This window comes from Natrix helvetica (assembly GCF_964273705.1).
Source record: "Natrix helvetica genome assembly, chromosome: 6".
NCBI classification, from domain to species: domain Eukaryota; kingdom Metazoa; phylum Chordata; class Lepidosauria; order Squamata; family Natricidae; genus Natrix; species Natrix helvetica.
Window position 1 is genome coordinate 42,765,472 of NC_138553.1, and position 21,818 is coordinate 42,787,289.

At 38.7% G+C, this 21,818-nt stretch overlaps 1 protein-coding gene across 1 annotated transcript in view; it reads left to right on the forward strand.

The window, feature by feature from the left end:
- Positions 1–14,578: 14,578 nt before the first annotated feature.
- The window catches only part of PAWR (pro-apoptotic WT1 regulator), a 41,498-nt gene continuing 34,258 nt past the window's right edge, over positions 14,579–21,818 (forward strand). Inside the window, exons 1-2 of the mRNA XM_081956874.1 lie at positions 14,579–14,774; positions 15,304–15,915. Coding sequence (XP_081813000.1) covers positions 15,463–15,915 — 453 coding nt within the window. The 5' untranslated portion in view covers positions 14,579–14,774; positions 15,304–15,462. The remainder of the gene's footprint in view (positions 14,775–15,303; positions 15,916–21,818) is intronic.

Sequence of the window (21,818 nt, forward strand, 5' to 3'; positions counted from 1 at the left end):
TGGGTAGGCATGGCTGGGGGTATGTCATGTGACTGAGTGGGTGTTGCAAGAATTACTGCAGTATCTTAATCTTGAGATTAAGATTGGAAAGAGATGGAAAGAGATCACTTACTTTTAATCATATTTTAGTGTATATTTCAAATAAAAAACAATCTTAAACTTTAATAAAAATATGCACACTTAAAACTACATTTTCTAATTTAACTAGCTTCTTTTTTCACCACTGTCCAATGGTGATGTTTCTGCAGATAGTTACCTTATTTTCATTTTTTTAAAAAAGCCAAACCCATTTTTACAGGATTTATATGCTGCAGCTAGATAAAAGTATGTATAGGCAATGGCTAGATAAAAATACGTATAGACAGTGGCTGACTACAGTCAATGATAGTGAAATCTATTTCATTTGTATGAACAATTATTTTCACTTCCTAAAGTCAGAGAAAAATATATAAAAGAACACTTCCTTTGCCTAGACCAGTGTTTCTCAAACTTGGCGACTTTTAAGTCCTGTGGACTTCAACTCCCAGAATCCCCCAGCCAGCATAGCTGGCTGGGGAATTCTGGGAGTTGAAGTCCACAGGACTTAAAGTCGCCAAGTTTGAGAAACACTGGCCTAGACTATGCATATGGGAAAAATGGTTTCACTTAAACTGCTGTTAAAATGCTGCAGTTTGCAAAACATTGGCAGGTGATAAACTGCTTTTGGTGCTGCATGCTTGTGATAAATCCTTTAAGGCTGGTATTACAAACCTTTAGCCCTACTTTTGCAATTCCCTGCTAGCTTCAGCTCCTACATCAGAGGTTCCTCTGCAGACTGAAGGTCAGATCAGATGATCAGAGAATACATAGGAGCTTCACGCTCTCCAGACATGATTATTTTTCCTTTTAAAAAGTGAGTACAATATTGTAAAACACCAAAACAAACATTTGGTGTTCATTTAAGTTTGTGGGAATTTCATTTCTTTTCCATTTTTAAACAAAATTCTATTCAATCGTGTCTGATTCCTGGAGATTGTCTGGACAAGTCCCTGGAATTTACATGGCAAGGTTTTCCAGAAGTGGTTTGTCACTGCCTCCTTCCAAGAGCAGAAAGAAAGTGACTAATCCAAGGTCACCCAGATGGCTTTGTGCCAAGGGCAGGATAGACTGGGCAGCCTCCCAGTTTCTAGCCCGATACCCTAACCACTACACCTCGTCTGACGTATTTGGCATACTTCTATACAGAACTAGTAAGCTTGCAATAGAGCATATTTTTTCAGCCTTGGCATCTTTACAACATGTGGACTTTAATTCCCAGGATTGCCCAGCTAGCTTGCTAGGAATTGAAATCCACACATCTTGCCATGGTTGATAAGTGCTGCTCTAGAGGACCATCCAGATGCAACCTCTCACCATCCATTAATTTGCCATTAATCCCCCCACCCAACTCTGAGGGATTATAAATCACATTTTAAGAAGTACATCTGTAGTGTAACTGAATTTTACTTCATTTGCCTTACCTGTCTCAATTTTGTTAATATTCTTTACAAAGTTAATCCTACTGGGCCTCTTGCGGTGACATTCTTCCATCTCTGGAAATTTTTGTCATGACTTTCTTCCACCTATCTCTTGGCTTACTTTTGTATTGAATGAATTGTATCTTCTTGTATGATTAACTCTTACCTGAGTTGTTTAGATCCATTACAATTTTTATTTTGCTTTGATGGCTTCATGTAGATGCTAACTTCCCTCGTCCCATATCTTTATATGAGCCATTATGCCACAAATGAATAAAACCAGGAACAATGAATAGTATAAATAGATAGTATTTATTCATGTAATATGTTCATTTAAAATCCATATTCAGCACAACACTGATGAAAAAGAATCACTCCCAAGATGCAGTTTAAACTAATGAAATCTATCTAGAAAAAAAATATTCAGTACGTTCATACTTCAGTATGTTCAGTACAACATTATACAGTTAGCAAGTAATTTTCCTATTACATGAAATAGTCCACATCCAACATGAACTGTCTGACTTTAATTTGTCTTTCACGTCTTAAGGCAGTATAGATTATTTCCACAGATCTAGATAGAAATATTTGCTTAATCCAAACAAAATAGGCCCATAACTACACTTGATATATTACTCTGAAGCCAAACATAAAAGATTCACTTGTGAATGGTAGGACAAAGCAATAATTAGCCCTATTTATTAGGGAGTTATTCATAACAAGTAAGGAATAGCTGACTAAAATAAGGTGACCTGTTTTCAGTCATATACAGTGTATATGTACATATTATACACAATTAGGTTTAGCTGTATTAGTATTGTAGTATTAGTCAGAAATGGTAATTCAGTAAAAATAAACATTAAGAATGTTTATTATGACATTCCATAGATGTCTAAAATAGAATCTGGACTTTGTTTCTGAGAAGACTTCTTCTCAGGAGATGGATTGGCATGGTTCTAAGCTCAAAAACACTCTTTTTTGCTAGTACCAAGGAATAATACAAAGACAGAGTCTGGGTTCTTATATCATAATGAATTATAATGGAGTTTGTGTAGGCTTAGAATGTTACATGAAGCTATTCATTGTAATTTAATAAATCAGTTTTCAGAGAGGGAATTTGGGTGTGCTAGACTAAAAGCAACCATGTATTATGTTTCTTCTACTTCTCACATTTCTATAATTGCAAAGTTTAAACAATAATTAGCTTACCGAACCTAATTTCCTATTTAATATAAAGTGACACTCTTGCTTATTAAAGATACAACATTAAAAATAAGCATTTCACTTTAATTGGCTTTCACATTTTTGTATACATTTTTAGCTTTGTTTAAACATGAGTTTGACTAAAATCATGTCTATATGTTTTTGTCCCAAACTGTTTTCATTTCTAGTCAATCTTGATTAAATTGTTTACGGGCTAAGCATTACAAGGTAGATCTAGCCAAGATCAACTTAACTGTTCCTTTAGTTACAACTTAATTAAAAAAAAACAGGATTTCAGGAAGTTACCAGAAAATTAATACAAAAAATGTGAAAGCTCCAAGAGCAGTTAACTGGAATGGAATGGGGGTGAAAGATATGGAGGAGTTAGTGTTTACAAACTTGTAAAAACATGATTCTAATGGAAATTGAAAATGAGCCAATAACTGTTGGATTGATATTAATATCATGGGCATTTTCATCTTTGAAGCTAGAAGGTGGCAACAGCTGGAATGTGATGTCTAAGGCTGAGGCAATTAAACAAGTTAGAACACACCTAAATAATAGCTCCCTTGCTTGGTACTGATGCAAGCAAATTCTTCTAGAAAGTTCTGTCTTTAAAAAGAATAGCTATCGACTTATATCATAAAAACAGATATTTGGACTACACTAATTTTGGCACTAAACAATGCTTATGTTGTTGCTGACGTGTGGCAGGATTGCTTTTAAGGATACTAGGTTCTATAATCCATATATCCTATAATTATAAGCAAAACAATTACCTGCCAAATTAGAAACAATATAACCCTTACATGTAGAAATAATTACTTTTTACAGGAGATGTTTTGTTAGTAACTTTATGTATTATTTTATTATTTGAATCCCACTTTTATTATTTTTACAAATAACTCAAGATGACAAACATATTATTTCTAAAAACTTTCATATGCCACTATATGACATCTTATCTTTTTATGTACACTTAGAGCAAATCCACCAAAGGCAAATTTCTTGTGTGTCCAATCACACTTGGCCAATAAAAAATTCTATTCTATTCTATTCTATTCTATTCTATTCTATTCTATTCCCTCTTAATGAGTTTGGGCATATTGTAAAGATGGAGTAAAACTACATACTGGATCACTGAAAGCAGGACAACTTGAAAACATGGAATTAAAACAGATTGCTGATGAAAACTCGATCTGTAAATAGTAAGGTGGAATCTATAATTTGGAGGTAGAGGAACAAGTAGACCTGGCATGTAATATTGAGATCTAGTCAGGCAGAAATGGGAAAGCTGATCCTTTGGTGATCTGTTATGGGTTCCAAATACTGCAGAAACCATGAGCCTAAGATTGAAAAGGAAAATTTGTGGCCAATAGAAACACTACAGCAATGATCAGTAGCACAGCCTCAAAGGCAACTGGTTACAACTGGAATTTGGGCCACAGGAACACGTTTGGTCTGTTGTCATATAGATTTTATATGTGGAATGGCCTTGGGATTCATTGGGTAGTCCATGTTCCGACCTACCTAATAGCAGTAATAGTGGTGAAACTATATACTTCTTTACCCTCACTGAATCCCTAGATTTCTGTCTGGCAGCTTTCTTCAGAAACTCTTTTAAGAGGATGATTAAACACTTAAAATAAATAAATACAGAAAGCAGTACATTGAGGAAGCTGAGTAAAAAATAAAATAGTAAATCGTTCAATTCAAGCTTTTAATGGTATACATTCTAAGTATATTATTGCGCAATATGATTAAAAACCCTGGACAAATCTAAGTCCAGGGTTTTTAAATCACACTCCTCACAATGGAGCTCAAATAGCATTGACGTGCTTTGTAGTACTTCACTCGCACAACAGAAGGGTTTCCTTTCATGGTTCTTGTTAGATTGGGTAATGGATAGGCACACACAGGCTTAACGGTAACAACAGCTCTTTATTAAGTACAAGTGAGAACAATCCAGTGAAAGTTGAGTCTGACAGCAGCCCTTTTATAGGGAGCTGTCAGACCCTTCGACCAATAGGATTAAACCTCTGTTCTTGCTGGAACAGAGGACCTTGGTGGAAACCACTGCAGTTAGAACAAGTATCTAACACCCCTCCCCTCTTGGATGGAACAATCCTACTTGTTATGTAGTAACTCAGGTAGGCGGGCTTTTGGGTAGCTCTGCCTGACCTGCGCAGTTCAGTAGGAGGGGTTTTCTTGGACAGGTCGGACGGACCTGTTTGCTCCGCAGCTCCGCTTGGTGGAAGCTCCTGGAACCTTTCACAGGCTGCGCCTGGAGATTCTAGAGCCGGTTCGCTCAGAGCTTGCTGCAGGCGTGCAACATAACCAGATAAGTTTCCCAGTACTCTCAGGCTTGAACATGGAAGGCATGAGTGTTTGCTCCATTTGGGTAGGGCTTTGGCTAACTCATGAACAAGTATCTAACAGTTCTCCATGAATGCAACCAGGGAGGAATTTGTTTTCTGCTACTGTCACTGTTATAACATAACCCTCATAATGATATCTCCACGCTATCCTGACAAATTCATATCTGTGTACATAGATATGGTTCAAGATTCTTTTTTTTTAAACAAAGTTTTATTGGTTTTTTGATATTTTACAAAGGGAAAAGATAAGGGAGAGGTTACAAATTTTGGCAGCTGTGAAATGCGGTAGGTGCATCCCCCCTCCAAACTCATAGTATACATTTGCATAAAATTCAATATTAAGTAGTAACATATAGTCAGTGTGGTAAATTCAATTGGAAATTTCGATCAGTTTATATCAGGTGACTTTTCTTACTCATTTTTGTGATCTGAGCTTTCTTGATGTCGCCCCATCTCCCCCTGCTGGCAGAGCTCCGGCCCCTCCCATGTCTTGTATGTCTGTTAAAGAGTCTTCTGGTTTTTCTAGGAGTACTTTGTTTTTCTCCATAAAGGCCTGCGCCTCTATGGGTGTATTGATTCTAACTCTTGTCTCCTCCCAGAATATTAACATACCTTCAGGCATCAACCATCTAAACCACACCCCCTTCTGGTATAATTTATTCACCAATTGCGAATAATTTTTTCTTTTTCCCCTCACTTTCTTGGGGATCTGTTTCAGAATGGTTATCTCCTTATCTTTGTATGTCAAGGCTTGCCCCCTTTGTGCACTCAGAATTTCATCTCTTGTGCTTTTCCTAAGAAATTTAATGTGTACCTCCCTGGGAACATTGTGTGTTCTAGCGTAAGCGGAGTTTACTCTATAAGCCACGTCTATTTCCCACCCCATCTGTTGTTTCTCCTTCTGAATATACTCAGCCAAAATGTTTGTCATGATGTCCCTTATATCATCATCTGTCTCCATCACGTTTTGAAATCTAAGATAAAAAGACATTCTCTCAAACTCTATTTTCATTTGTTGGGTGTCAAGTTCTTTGTTTCCCCTCTGCACCCCCTCTATCCCCTCCCTCATCTCAGCCGCCCCACCCTCCAAAAGATCCAGTCTCTGTGAGTTCTTATTAATTTTATCCTGGTTCTCTTTAATTTCTTCTTTCATCTCCTTCAGTTGTCTCTTTATTTCCTCTTGTCCCTGTAGACTTTGCTGAAACATTTGATAAAACTCCAGCTCCGTAGATTTAGGTTGCATTAAGGCTGTTATCGTTGATTGTGTACTAGGACTGGAGGTTGCAGATGTCGGGGCAGAGGCAGCAAAGCCAGGCTTTCCAGGAGGTGGTTTTTTAGGTGGCATTGTTTATGAAGTAAAGAATCCAGTCAGTATAGAGAAGGATCAGTCAGAAGGGTAGAACAGCCAGGAGGGTCCAGGAGACAGAGGGTCCAGGCAGAGGGGAATTTTCTAATCACCCTGGCAGAAGAGCAAAAGTTTTTCACTCCAGGGAGTTCAAAAACAGACAATCAACAAGAGAATTGTCTGAGTAGCACGGAGACAAAGACCGGAAGCCTGAAGTTTTGAAGGTGGAGTCAAGTTTCACATTTCATAAAGACAACGGAAGTGTGCCATCTTGCCCTGCCAGCTTCAGGTTTAGAGGCAACAAATAAAGTTTTCAAAGTTCAAAATTCCCAAAGCTTTCAGATCTCATTATATTATAAGTTTAAGTCCGAAAATCCACTTAGTAAGGGTGTGACATCATTGGTTTGGCTCTCCCCCTCCTCCTTCCCTTGGGGCTGAGAGCACAATTGTTTCCAGCTGCTTGTCCGAGGGGGGGGGAAATCCCCCTCCCTCCAGCCGCGCCTCTCCAAGTCAAGCCGAAAAGTAAAGTTTACACAACTGACAAGTTTTGAAGTTAGTAATGGGAATGGAGGAAGTCTACGCCTCACCGCACTGCGCATCCTTCAGCTTTCTTTATCTCCGCACAGCCTCACAGCGAAGACGCCGGAGCATCTCCCCTTCGTGCTCCTCGGTGCCTGGAGCGAAGTGGGGACCCCCCGCCGGCGGCCGCCGATCCAGGGGTCCCCCCACCATGCCGCTCCTCCGGCAGAACGCCTCTGCGGGGCGTCCTGTGCCCCCCAAGGAGTGGGGAGCCCACCGGGGATGCGCGGGGCGAGCAGTCCCTGCCTGTCGCCGTCAGCCGCCGGAACCGGAAGTGATATGGTTCAAGATTCTTGATCTTATGTTTCACCATTTATAAAAACTCTTTGTACCATATAGCACTACAGGCTTGACTGCGGGCAACCCGATCAAGTGTTTTAAACACTTAAAAGCAAGCCACAATATCTAATGCTCCAAATCTCATCCCAGTTGCAGAAAGATGATTTATCAGGTTTGGGAGAGGAAAAAAAACCTGCAAGAGATATCTGGAAACAACAATATAATGGGGCAAATGAACTTAAACTGGATCCTACCACTTGTGGAAAAAAACATGCTGTAATAATCCAAGTCTCATGAGGAAAGGAATATACCAGGCCAAATTGTGCCAAACCTCAATTATCAAGAATGAATAAAGCAATAAAGTTCTTTCTATTATATAAAGCCTATGTTTCTATTTTATTAAAAAAAAAAACACCCAACCATATGCAAGCTTAGTTAACTAACATCATGATGGGTTGAAGAAGTCATTATTTATGGGTTTAATTCATATATATAAACTCAGGAATATGGAAGGTTGCAATTTGGGATGTAAGGGATAAAATATGTAGTAAAGTGTATGAATTGATGAATAATAAGAAACACGTTTCTGTGAAACTAAGAAAAAATGTGAAAAATGTAATGGATCTGAATGAAGGTGGTCTCATCTTGTAGTTAATAAATACATGCATGGAAATGAAAATTTAGGTTTAAATATAAATGAAAAAGCTATCAGAAAGGAAAAATAATCATTAGATTGTTGTGACCATATCTGAAAGTAGGAATTCCTAGGTTAGTGTTAGATACATTATGCCCTAGTGAAAAATGATAATGAAAAACTCAAGGATCAGTTCTGAGGAAAATTGCAATATTCTGAATGAGTCCAATCCATAAGAAAAATGTATATGATCACAGGTGAAATTAATAGATAGATGAGGATCAGAAATGGATGTGATTTGCTTAGGCAGTGGCTGTGAAGTTTGTTTAAGGCATATGTTTGCATTACATCTGTTCTTGCCAATTGGAAAAATACTATTGTTTCTTAATACAAAAGAAAGCGTACTAAAAATGAATGCAAAGACAACAGGAATATCAGCTTATTATTTATTCTTTTTGTTAGTTTAATTTTATGCATCCATTCCCCCAAATGGTCATAAAGTTAATTTTTCACCACGACCGTAACTGTGAATGGTCACTAAATGAGGCACTCACTAAACAAGTGAGTGCCTCATTTGTATAGACTTAATGGTACCAACCAGCACCTTTTATTGCACCAGAGGTGGTATTCAGCAGGTTCTGACCAGTTCTGGAGAACGGAAGCAGAAATTTTGAGTAGTTTAGAGAACCCGTAAATACCACCTCTGACTGGCCCCACCCCATCTATTCTCTGCCTCCCGAGTCCCAGCTGATCCGGAGGAAATGGGGATTTTGCAGTAACCTTCCCCTGGAGTGGGGTGGGAATGGAGATTTTACAGTATCCTTCCCCTGCCATGCATCAAGCCACACTCACCAAGCCACGCCACATCCACAGAACTGGTAGTAAAAAAAATTGAATTGTACCCAGAAGCCTACTGGTAACAAATGCATCTCCTAAAGCAGTAATATCATCAGAGTATATCAGAATAAATCCATCATTGCTTGGGCTATCACAATTCTGAACTAATGGAAGCTTCTCCTGCAAGATCTTCACATTACATATGACCAGGGCATGAGTGACTGAGAGAAAGGCTTCCAGATATTACACTGATACATGTAATACAATTGCAAAACTCCTCTCCCAAGCCACAGGTGTCACCTATTTTCAAGCAGGAGGTCTGAGTCTAAGAGAACTTCCAAATTCTAGACCACTTCTGAGCAAGGAAGTACAGGTAGTCCTTGCTGAGCAACCACAGTTGGGACCAGCCACTCGAAAGATGAATGTTCTCAAAATGAATATTATTCCCAAATGAATTTATATTCGAGAGGAATTCTGTTCAAATTCCTCAAAAATGTTTTCAGAAAATAAACTCTTCAAAAATTTGTCTGTGGTTCTTCAATTCCAACAATACCTTCACAGAAAATGCAATTATCTATTAATAAGAGAGAATTTGGTTTTCAGACCCTGTAATTATATACTGATAAATGTAAGGTGTAAGGCCATTTGAATAGTCTTGGACAACTTGGAGCAACACAAAATGGTAGGAATGCAGCTAACAATTACTTTTTAGGAAACTGAGTTCTTATCCTAAAACAGTTATTTTGTTCAGTTGAATTGACACTATTAATTAAAAGGTTAAAATCTTCAACTTGCTTAAAAGTGGTATTTACTTCTAATAATGAATCTTTTGTTCATTCAGTTATACATTATGTTAACTTTCCCTCAAAATCTTCAAAATATCTTGAAATTATAATAGTAATGAATTTTGGTAATTATTTCAGTTATCAACATTATGCATATTAAATAAAGTTGTCTATATCGATTCATAAAATTTAATTCACTAATCAAATGCAAGGGTACAGCAGCCTCTTTCCCTGCTTTTTTGTTTGTGACATTTTATGTCAAGATTTACTATTGTAGCCTTAAAGGCTAGAAAAAAGAACATCGTATTTATATGTGATCTTATGGATGTTTAAGAGAGGTTTTTTTCCATGAAAATTATCGGGTTTTTTTGGAGTAGAAGACTCCTTTCCCCCCATAAAAGAGGGTGAAAATTTGGGTGCGTCTTATACACTGAATGTAGCCCCACCCACCTGCCTGCCCCCATCCTTTAGCCTCTGCCTCCCAGCAATTTACTTCCTTGCAGCAAACGGGGAAAATGGGGCTTGTGGAGGCGACAATAAGCTATGGCAATCCCTGCAGCCTGAAACAGCTGATGATTGGGAGGCCCATGCTGAAATTGAAAGTGAAACTTGCTGTTTGCTGCACAGAGGCAGAGGCAGATTTTTTTTCTTGTGCTAATCAGGCTGTTTGCTGCAAGGAGGTAAGTCAATAACTTATAGAATGTTCAAATTATTAGACTTATTTTTTAAAGACTGTTTTATTATTGTTCTAGACAAGTTAACAACATGAAGAAGCTTTTTAAAATAAATGCTTGATCTGAAGAGGCCCAGTGCTATTGTAACTTCTTTTAAATAGCAGAGAATAACATATACTTCCAGAAAGCCACATCAATTTTAACAGCTTCTGTACAAGTATAGTCTGAAATGTAACAGTGTCCTGTTGTCTAATTATACCCTGGCTTAGTCATGTTTGAATTAGATCTATTTAAATAATTGGGAGGAGTTAATGTGACTACATTTAAGAAAACTTTCTGGCATTAATAAACTGCCATAATGTACATTTCTCCAATTCTTTACTATTTCTATGGATCAGGCACACATGCACAGAAATACACCACAAACAGTGTATATTGTCTGTACTGTTTACTGTTTGCTGTTAGTTGCAAGGAGGCAAATTGCTGGGAGGCAGAGGTAGATTCCCCCCCCCCTTATTTTCCTCCCCAAAAGCTAGGTGCGTCTTATACTTCGAAGGGTCTTATATTCTGAAAAATACGATATATAGAATTTCAGTCCAGGCTTTGTACAATATTTATGTGGAACTAATAAGAAAGATATTAAGGTACCCAAAATCATCATGATCTAGTCATTTTAAATACCAACAAAGAACATCTTATTATTTCCTGTATTAATATCATTTATGTCTTTGGAAAAAAGTTTAGATCTACATTTAGCTTTTCAACAAATCAACAATACCATATAGAAATACTATATAAAGTATATATGGATTACATAATTCTGCCATTTGGAGCAGGGGTGAAATCAACTTACCTTCGCTACCGGTTTGCAAATGTGAGCGCACCTGCGCCACTTCCATGAATGAACAGGACTTTCTGCATATGCGCAGAGCATCAAAAATGGGACGTAATGATGTCCAGGCGGGTAGGTGGACCTTCCCGCCAACACTGCTGCCAGTTTGCCCAAACTGGATACAACTGGCTGAATAGCACCACTGATTTGGAGGACAAATACAATCAAATCTGTCCTCTCAAATCAACGCAGGTCAAAGTAGACTCTGGTTACAACTCTCCATCAGTAACACCCAATTGTATCTTTTAATCCCAGGCTGACCGAATATGGCTTTTGATGCTGTATTGCAATGCCTGGAAGCTATGTAGGCCTAGATGGGGGAAAATCTACCTCCAGCTGAATTCTACCAAGACTGTTGGAACCTTTCAGACCCACCAATTTTCCAACATTACTTCTGGATAGGGTTGCACTTCCCCAATTACAAATGATGAGCAATTTGTGCATTCTCTAGTGATCTAGGCAATCACTCCCACCCTTGTCATCTCATGGTTCAACCCACTCTGCACATTGCTGTCTCTGAAGACCACTTGGACAATTCAACTAGTCCAGAATGTGGCAGTGTGTGGCGTTGTGAACTTGCTAGATACACTTATGGTTGCCACTGTGCATTTAGATAAGATTCAAGATTTATTATTGACTTCCGTGGTTTCTGCCTATTTGGTATGATCTGGCAGACTAAGTCTCCTTGATTAAACAGTGTTATTTTTCAAGACCCAGGAAGTGCAACTTCTCTGTACTGGCGTCTTTTTCTTGAATGAGTTCCCCTCTGAGATGGCAAGATGTTTTCTTACTATAATTGGAAACATGTAATAAGAGTTAGTGGAAATATATTCCACTATTCCAAGAAGTGGGTGAAAAGAGCATAAAAACCTATATTTACATTTATTTAAAAGTTATCCCCAAAAGCTCCCATTAAGAGATACCACTATTGAAATGCAAACATCTTAACTCAGCATTTTTACAATGGGCACTTCACCAATCTTACCACAACAGAACTTGAGTTAATCAATAACAGACCATGGGGTCAGTGACTGTTTTTGGAATTTAAAATATGCTGTTTTTTAGTGTCGGGAAACATCTACAATGATGGATGTAGATATAATGATGGAGCTCAGATATAGGAAAAAAAAATCACAAAATCTGATCCAATTCCTGTTTACTGGCTTAAAAAAAAACCTAGGATATACATGAAACTGTAATTTAAATTTAAATTCAAATTACTGCTGATATCTTTGAAGAGTTTGTTTATTTACATGATGCCAAAATCATAAGCAGATCCGTAGCAGCTCATGTCTTATAATACATAATGATAAAATTAAAAAATACAAAAGCTTACTAGCCTCCGAGTATTCTCTGGAAAAGCTGTTTTTAACGGCTTCTGAAAGGTGAGTGTATATGAGACTAATTGGACTGTCTAAGGCCATTCCAGAAGACCAACCTGATTTTAGGGGGTAGGGAAGAACATGTATCTGAGCTTCATCTCCTCCAATAGCCAGGATGCTGAAGACTCAATTTTCCCCCTTAAATCTTCCCAAACTGCAAAAGTATTTTGCATCCCTGTTCTGTGTACAAATACTATGAAGAAAATATTGAGTATACAAATATCTTAGAACATACATTTAAAATACACAACAAAAACTATGAATATGTATTATTGCCAACTCAACACTATTGATGCTTAATATTTCACTATACTCTCCAAATAAATTTCAAAAACGAGCTGATTAGAATGCTGGATCAGAAACTAGAAAACCATACATTCTCATTTTCCCTTAGGGATAAAACCTGGTCCAGTGACTTAGACCAATTATAGGCAGTCCTTGGGTTATGACAGTAATTGGAACCATAATTTCTGTCATTAAGTGATGCAGTCATAAAGTACAATGTCATTCCCTGAGTCTGAGTTGCCATCATAACTCCCAGGTCCATGCAGAAAGATGCAGGAGTCCCAGGCAAGCAGGTTGATAGGTGAGAACTGCAGGTGAGCACTATGGGTGGGTGGGTGCTGTGGACAGGTGCTACGGAGTACAGCTGCAGGTGTGTGGGTACTGTAGGAGTGTACCATAGGCAGGGACTAGAAGCATAGGTGAGTGCATGGATGCTGATGGCCAGTGGAGGTGCAGTGGGTAGGCGCTATAGAAAGGTGGCAAAAAAGAAACAAACCAGGAGCAACTTATGATCTCGCTGACCTACCTTTTGGGAAGTCAGCAGGGAACACTGGAAATTGTCATGATGTGATATGACTTACTTCAACATCATAATTGTGAAAAAACGCCTGAGGTGCTGAGAACCTGAATCACAATCGCGCAATCGTCGCAATGGTATCTAAAGCATTCAGCATTAATGTAACTTCGAACAGTCACTGAATTTTGAGTCCTCTCAACCAGCAGACGACCTGTATTTCCTCTCATCCCAATTCCCCTCACAAGGATGCTAATGTGGGAAAAATATAAGGACGGAACATTGGGTGTTTCCTAATTACAAAAAGATTCCGAGTCAGCACAGAATCAAGCTAGGAGGAATATCCAAAGACTATAGGATTTTCAATCTTACTTTAGTAAATGTCTATAAAACCAATTCAGCAACAATTCCCATGTAACTTTTGAGATAGGAGAGTTATAGTTCATCTGTGAAACAAATAATACACTATCATTAATCAAAAGACTCTTGCAAATAAAAATTTAATTTTAATTAATGAAACAGATACGTACTTATTTGCTTCTCTTATTCATAAGGCAATCATAAGTGCTAATCAGGTTCTTTTTGCTGAGCAGCATTTATTGAAGTCTGGATTGATCCCCCCACCCCCAACAAGTACTCAATTATCCATTCTAATTTCACTGTAACATTTCTAAATCTAATGGCATGTGCCAAGAATATACTGAAGAATATGTTGTTTCAAGTGTACATAATATGGTAAATATGCCCTTTATTCATCTATTTCCAATAAAATAAGTACCCAACCTGTGACAAATAATTTATTCGGGGAGATTTCGCTTTGCTGTTGTTAAAAGTTCTATCAAACATAATTAGGAAAGTCAGGTGTAAAAGAAAACTGGGTTTCCCTACTGTGAACTGCTGTACTGAAAGCCTAATTTCAACAACTTTAGCTCGCAGAAGAATCCTGTCTCCAAAAGTTAATACTGAAATGTTAAAAGTTGCAAATGGAGGGAGAGGCAAATCTGAGTTTCCTAAAACACTTTGTACAATACACGTCTTAATAAAGCAACGCTAATATGTGTACGCCTGATATCTATTTCCACCGAACTGATCTTACTTCAGGCGGAAGAAATTATGCTATACTAGAAGAACGCAGGTATTAGTTGCCTGTCACCTGGGCGGTCATGGGAGACATCTCGAGCCTCGTACAAACAAACAGGCGCCGCTGCGCTCAACTTACAACCGGCTCGGAGGGAGTTACTTCTCCAGACACTCAGAGTTAGGGAGGCTTCTCCACGCCCCTTTATCCATTGTCAGGGCCACCTCGGCAGTTTCCGCTCCGCCTCGGCTCTTTTCGCCTAGTTACCCTCCGCCCTATGGGAGAAAGTCGGAAAGTTTCGGGAGCGCTGCTGAGTCTTCCGGGAACCGCTTCGGGAGTTCCGCGCCGCAACCAGGCAACTCACCTGGGGAAGCCGCAGCCTCCGCAACCTCCTTACTAGGCAGCATCAGAGGGTAAGCTGGAGCCGGCGCTATGAATGGTTAGGACGCTATGAATGCAAAACTTCGTTGAAGTCGGGAATTAGAGAAAGGAAACTGCTCGGTGGGGCAGCTGTGTAGCCCGTGGGAAGGTGAGAAACGCGCGTGTTCCCTAACGTTAGGTTAAGACTGGGGTATCTGCATGTCTTCGAGGCTTCCCATCATCCGTCCACATTGGCTTGGAAAAGGAAAGCGGAGAGGTCCAAGAAGAGCAGCTTTTATAGGCGCTTCTCGCGCGTGAGAAAGAAAAGAGTTCGCAAGATGTGCGCGTAGAAAGTGTGTGAGAACTACAGGCATTCCAGCGTGTAAAGTTGGCTGGGATTTGAGTAGCCGAGAAAGTCCAGATTTGCTGTTAAACGGAGATGTGGGGGGCGGGCCAAAGGGAAGCGGAGCGGAGCTCGAGGGGCTGCGGGAGACCCAATCGGGGGGCTGCCCTGGGGATCTGGAGGAGCACCTCCCCGGAGACAGCGCGCTCGCCTCACTCGCTCCCTTTTGTTTCCTGCAGAGGGTTGCGTGGAGTCCTCCCCACCACCCCGCTCGGCGACTGTCCTTTGGCCGGCCAGCAACTTTTGCCAGTCCGCTCGGTTAGTGAACCTCGGAAGGTCAGCAACCACGTCGGGGGCTCGTTGGGAGTGCGCCAAGGAATCGGCAGCTTCCCTGAAACATGGCCACCGGGGGCTATCGGGGCAGCGGCGCTGCTACGACCGATTTCTTGGAAGAGTGGAAAGCTAAGCGGGAGAAGATGCGGGCCAAACAAGCACCGCCGGCCGGGGTGAGTGATGGCAAAGTTGCCACCAATACTGCCACCAGCGGCAGTGGCGGCAGTAGCGCCACCGCCGCCGAACTTAATAACAACAATGGCAGCGGCGGCATCCCTCTGGCCAGAAACACTCCGAAGGAGCCCCAGCCGGCAGCCGGAACCAGAGCAGGAGGCGCGGGGGAGCCCCCGGGGAGCAGAACCAGCGCGGCGCCAACTTCCCCCGAGGAGGAGAAAGTGGCTCCCAAGGGCAAAGGCTCCTCTGGCCCCAGCGCCCGTAAAGGAAAAGGGCAGATCGAGAAGAGGAAGCTGAGGGAGAAAAGACGCTCGACAGGTGTCGTGAACATCCCGGCCACCGAGGTGAGTCGGCGCTGGGTCAGGAGGGCCGGCGCTGGGGAGGAAGGGGCGGCCCAGCCCGGGAGGGGAGCCACGCCTCTCCCTTCGGCTGCACCTGAGGAGCCTGGAGGCTTGCGAGACGGCGGCTCCTCCCCGTCTCTCTCGGGCCTGCCTGGGTTGCTTCGGTAGTGCGTGAGGCTGGCTGCCTACAAATTGCTTCGCGGGCAGCGGGAGGCCGCTGGAATGAAACTGCTCGAGGCGCTAAAACCACAGAGTGCTTCATTCATTTCTGTGGTTGTGTCCTTGTGGCTTGAGAATTGCAGTCGAATCCACCTAAATGGATCGAACTGGACTTTAGCACGCCAGTAAAGTTGGGGCTGTTGTTTTCTATTAAAGAAGGTAGCTTTGGTGTTTCTGTTTATATGAAATTACTTAAACTGCTTGGATCCGGAACAGCCTTACTTGGTCCGCTTGCAGGTTTCATAGGCTTGTGACCGTAGATCTGTTGAGTTTGGGTAATTTTTTTTTAAAAAAAACCAGGGTAATCTATAGGAGATTTTTTAAAGTGCAAATAACTTCTAATGAAATTTTAAAAATTCATTATGGATTAGTATAGTTAACTGTTGAATAACACATGATCTTAGTTTTGTATACTATGTGTCTGAAGATAAAGTGTTAAGAAAGGCCTAAAAGAAAAATATCCTAAAAATATAACTAAATCCATATAGTGTGTTCTGAATTAATACTTAAAGAAAATACTCTGATTTTTTTAATTGCTTCAAAATGTTGATCTGTTTTTAACTTGTCTTAAAAATGTCAGTCTCTGTTAAATACAAGATAATAGAGATGTTATAACCAATACTGTTACTGTCAGGTACTGAACTTTTTTTCCTTCACAGTATTGGTTATAACTATTAACTTGTATTTAACAGAGACTGACATCTTTTAAGACAATTTAAAAACAGAGATGGTATGGAGTTCAATATAGTTTTTTTTCTTCTACAATATTAATTATGCAGTGGCTTAAAAGGGAGAAAATAGCATTTTTGTTAGCTAATACAGCTGTCTTTAAAAAAACTTACATGTATTCTGGCATTAATTTAAAATGCTGCCAAAAGTTATAAACATGTGACAATATCATGAGTCTCTTTAAATGGAAAAGCAGAAAACTTAGAAAAAATGGTATTAACAATCCTCTTTAGTATTCCAATAATGGAAAATAATATTGCTATGCTTTTTTTCTGGAACGTAAATCACCTAATACTTTATTTCACAACTGCCTAATTATTTCACAGCTACTTAACGAGACTCTTAGAGGATGCTGTTGATGAAAACAGTCTTGACTTTTTTATGATATTTATGCTAGCATCTGCTAAGAGCAGATGTCTAGGAACTTGCAATAATCTTGGGCAAAATAATTTAATATCTATCTGAGTCTTTAGGTTAAGGAAATCTGTTGGGGAAAAAAGGCATAATCAAAGTTCATCTTATTTCTGCAGTTGTTCTTTCAAAGGAAAACCAATTCATCTTTTGCCATTGGATAACTCATACTGTTCAGTAGGTTCTGCCCATCCTCCAAAAGACATTTTTTGACTAGTTATTTATTCTAACATGTGATTTGACTTGCGTTTGAAAGATAGAAGGCATGGTTTCTTTGAATATATGACTTAACAATCCTTCTTTTGTATATTTTTCAGCATATCTGATATATCAGTTTTGTTTCCTCATTATTATGAAAATACTGATATGGCAATTAGAAGATAGCTACATTGTGTCTTTTATTATCTACAGATTGTGAATAATTTGAACACATTGACTAAGATATAACTTTCTCTTCCCTACCGCTAACTGGTTTTTCCAGTCTTGAATTAGGTAAAACAATTTTTGTTGTCATTGTCCTGTTTGTTGATTAGTTCTCTTCTCCCTTCCATTCGTTTAAATTGGTATTTAGAATGCCATTTTATGCCTACTCTAATAGATCTTACCAACATGGATAATATCTGTTTTGAAGCAGTTCTAAAATTAATTGCCCAAATCTTCAAAATTGGAGAAAAGTTTATGTGAAAGGAGTGTTAAGTGTACCCAAAAAGGGCCAGTTTCACATTCAGCAACAATTTATTCCAAAAATGATTCCTGTAATATACCAAAACGATCCCTTTGAATTGGGCTTGGAAAGGAAGTGATGGAGGAATAGGTCTTAATCAGTCAAAGCTAGAGGCAGTAAGGGGAACTTTTATTTAGTATCAGCTTTGGAAGGTGGAGGACCCCCAGACTACAAACCTGTTCCTTAAAGAAGAGTATATAGAGATAGTAAATAACTTAAGAAACAGGACCAAACTTTGCAGAATGCAGCTCGAAATTCCAGAGGCCAGGCAGATGTTAGGCATTACCTCCTGTTAGTACCCAAACGCAGCTAGTCCTTGACTTACAACAGTTCACTTAGTGACCATTCAAAGTTACAATGGTATTGAAAAATGTCTTATGACCATTTTTCAGACTTATGATGGTTGCAGCATCTCCATGATCACGTGATTTACATTCAGATGCTTGACAACTGAATCACACTTATGACGGTTGCAGTGTCCCGGGGTCATGACCATCTTTTGCAACATTCTGGCAAGCAGTCGGTGGGAAAGCCAGATTCACTTAACAACCAAGTTACTAATTTAACAACTGCAGTAATTCACTTAACAAATATGGCAAGAAAAGTCATAAAACAGGACAAAACTCACTTAACAAATTTCTCACTTAACAACATAACTTTTGGGCTCAATTGTGGTTGTAAGTTGAGGACTACCTGTAAACAAGGGTAGAAACAAAAATACGACTCCCAGCTTACTCGGGTGCTCCAGATATCACTATCAATGGCAGAAAAAGGCCACTGATGTATACCTAATGGTATCTATAGAGTCTTAGTTTGCTCTAGGTAAGTTATCTGACAGGTAACCTTTGCTTTTCTGTGCCAAGTGCAGAACTAATCTGACACTAAAAAGGGTTTTGATCATCTATTTCCTACTAATGTTTTTGGAGCCACAACACCACTGCATTGTTTACAGTTTGACTAAATATGGAATATTGGACACTGGGCTCCACTTGGTCAGATTATGAAATTTGTTTAGTGGACTGTTCTGGAGCATTATTTCATTGTTAAAAGTGTAATAGTTTTAGAACAAAGTCTCTGAGGAAAGAGGTGACAGAAGGTTATGTGTGCATGCACAGATCTATGCCTGCGCCCTGATGCAGTCCGAGATGTGGCCTTGGAGATCAGAAAGATTGGCGTTATTATGGGCTTCAAATAGGTTTGCAGGATGATTTGAAACAAAACAGATGAAATATGGAAAGAGTATACCCTTTGGGATATAGTTTCTAAGGGGGAGAAGTAGCCTTTTTTATATAATGAGATCAGAAGCTTTAATATAGTTGAGGGAGGTAATGCTGTGAATGGGAATGTATACAATAGAAAGTAAAGGTTAGAAAATGGAAACATAGGTGCATTGATGAAGTAAAATGTGGACTTTGATCTTGAACACAAAGGTGTATAGAAAACCACAGAAAGGATTCTGATTTCAGATAATTTTTAGGTTACAATGGATGGCAATGAGCACAAAGGTGCCACGAGGGAGGCCAGGAAGGATTTGGAAGACCCGGTGCAAACAGTATGCAAGTAGAGGGTGAATGGGAGAGGAGGACCTGCAGAGGCGGTGCATGAGCGGGTATGTGCGTGCTATGGGTGGGAGCAAATTACTGTAATGATTACTTTGTGGGAAGCTGGTAGGAAAGGTTACAAATGACGATCATAGCTCCTTGCTATGTCATAATCATGAGTTGACTGCCCAAATTATGATCATATGATTGTGTGGGTGCTGTGATTGCCAGAAAGGATCAGTTTGTATGTTTATCTTTTCAGCAACAGTGTAAGTTTGAATAGTTGCTGAATGAATGGATGAAAGCTGAAGACTGCTTATAAAGCATCTTGTAGTATGAATAATGGATGTGTTAGATGAGTTGAGTCTGTAAATTCTGGATATATAAACTATGATGAACTTGTTTGGCAGCTATACATATTAAGCATATTTGTTTATATGTACATTTTCACTATATAATTTATATTTGAAGTTTACTTCAAAATATTGATTGAAATATTTACAAGTTAAAATATTCTAGGTAGTACCTTAATTATCACTTCTTGGAAGCAATTCATATTGTACAATATGTTTTAACAAGTAGATTATCAACACTTTGTCAACATACATTTTCATTTACACATAAGAACCATGGATTTAACCATATATTCTAGAAGTTTCAGTATATTCTTTTAGATATTGTTCTGTATACAGACAACATGGAATTTTAAAGTACATTATATTGTATATTTTTTGTACAACTTTCCCTATTAATTTATAATATTAGGATTATAGTACATAGATTACAGTGTGTTAAAAAAAACCCATTTCTTCGCAGGCACTTTGGGAAATTCCACCTTGTGAATTAAAATAACTTGCTATTGGTTGTTTTGGACAACATAATAAATTCTATAACAACCACCTGTTTTCTATGTGAAAATCCAATGGTGTTAGTATAAGGACATATGAATCAACTTTTTTTTGCTAAAGCTAAGCAGAGACTAGTTGGTTTATACCTTAACTTTTAGGTGACTGGGAAAATATAAGCATCTCAGGGAGCTTCATTAATACATTCTTGCTGCATATACAACTAATAGCTACTGACATACTATGTGTCATTTTTTTCAATGTTTGTAAAAGGATTTTAATAAGTTACTATTAAGTTGTCTAGCTCTTTATCATGCAGATTTGTTTCAAATTAGTCGCCTAGAGTTGGTTGTTAGAAAGCTGGATGCATACAACTAAAATAATAATTCTAAATAATAATAATAATAATAATAATAATAATAATAATAATAATAATAATAATAATAATAATAATAATAATAATAATAATAATAATAATAATAATACAGTCTTCAGATTTTAAACAGTTATAATTAGCAGTATATTGGCATGAGCTGCTACATGATTTCTGTTATTGTCAATTTAAAATTTAAAAGTACCATTCAGGAACTCAATAATAAGTATGTGTTATTTGTTTGTTTGTTTCTATTAAACAATTTGGTTATAAAATTGCAACTAGAAAAGCAGCAGTTGACTTTGACTGCTCATTTTATATATCCCCACTATTGTGAATAAAAATAGAGCATAGGTAGAGCTAAGCCATATATTCTCATGGTAACACTAAATATATTTGATATGTCAATTAGCACTTGATATTTGAGAAAGTTTAAGCTTTAGCTATGATTGGTGGAAAGAGCCATGGAAAGTATACAATATCAAGAGAGTAAAAGAATTGAAATGGAAATGGGCTGGTCACGTAGCAAGAACTGATGGCAAGACAATCATAGAATGGAATCTACTTGATAAAAAGTATCCATGGAAGAGACCTAAAACATGATGGATCGATGACATCAGCAAGTGTTGAGGGCCCAAAAGAGCTCAGGACCGTATAGGTTGGAAACATGCGGAAGAGGCCTTCATCCTGCAGTGGATAGACAATGGCTAAAATAATGATGATGATGATTTGAAAAAGTTATTGAAAATATAAACTTTAATTCCTGGACTATAGATTTAAATTTATTCTTTAAATTTATATATATTTTTTAAATTAAAGCATTGCTTTATTGGCTAAGCAGGTACAAGATTGTTGGCTGAGGGGGTACACAGATAGCCAGGGAAGTGATTAAAGCCTGGGAAACGGGCCTCTTGTCAGTTAACAGGAGTGCTGATTTACCACCAGCTTATCAATTAGTTAGGAGCCAAGGACTTGGCAGCACAAGGAAACAACAGTCAATGATGTAATAGCTAGCCATCAACACCCCCAAAAAGCCACACACAACCAAGCATCACATAAATGCT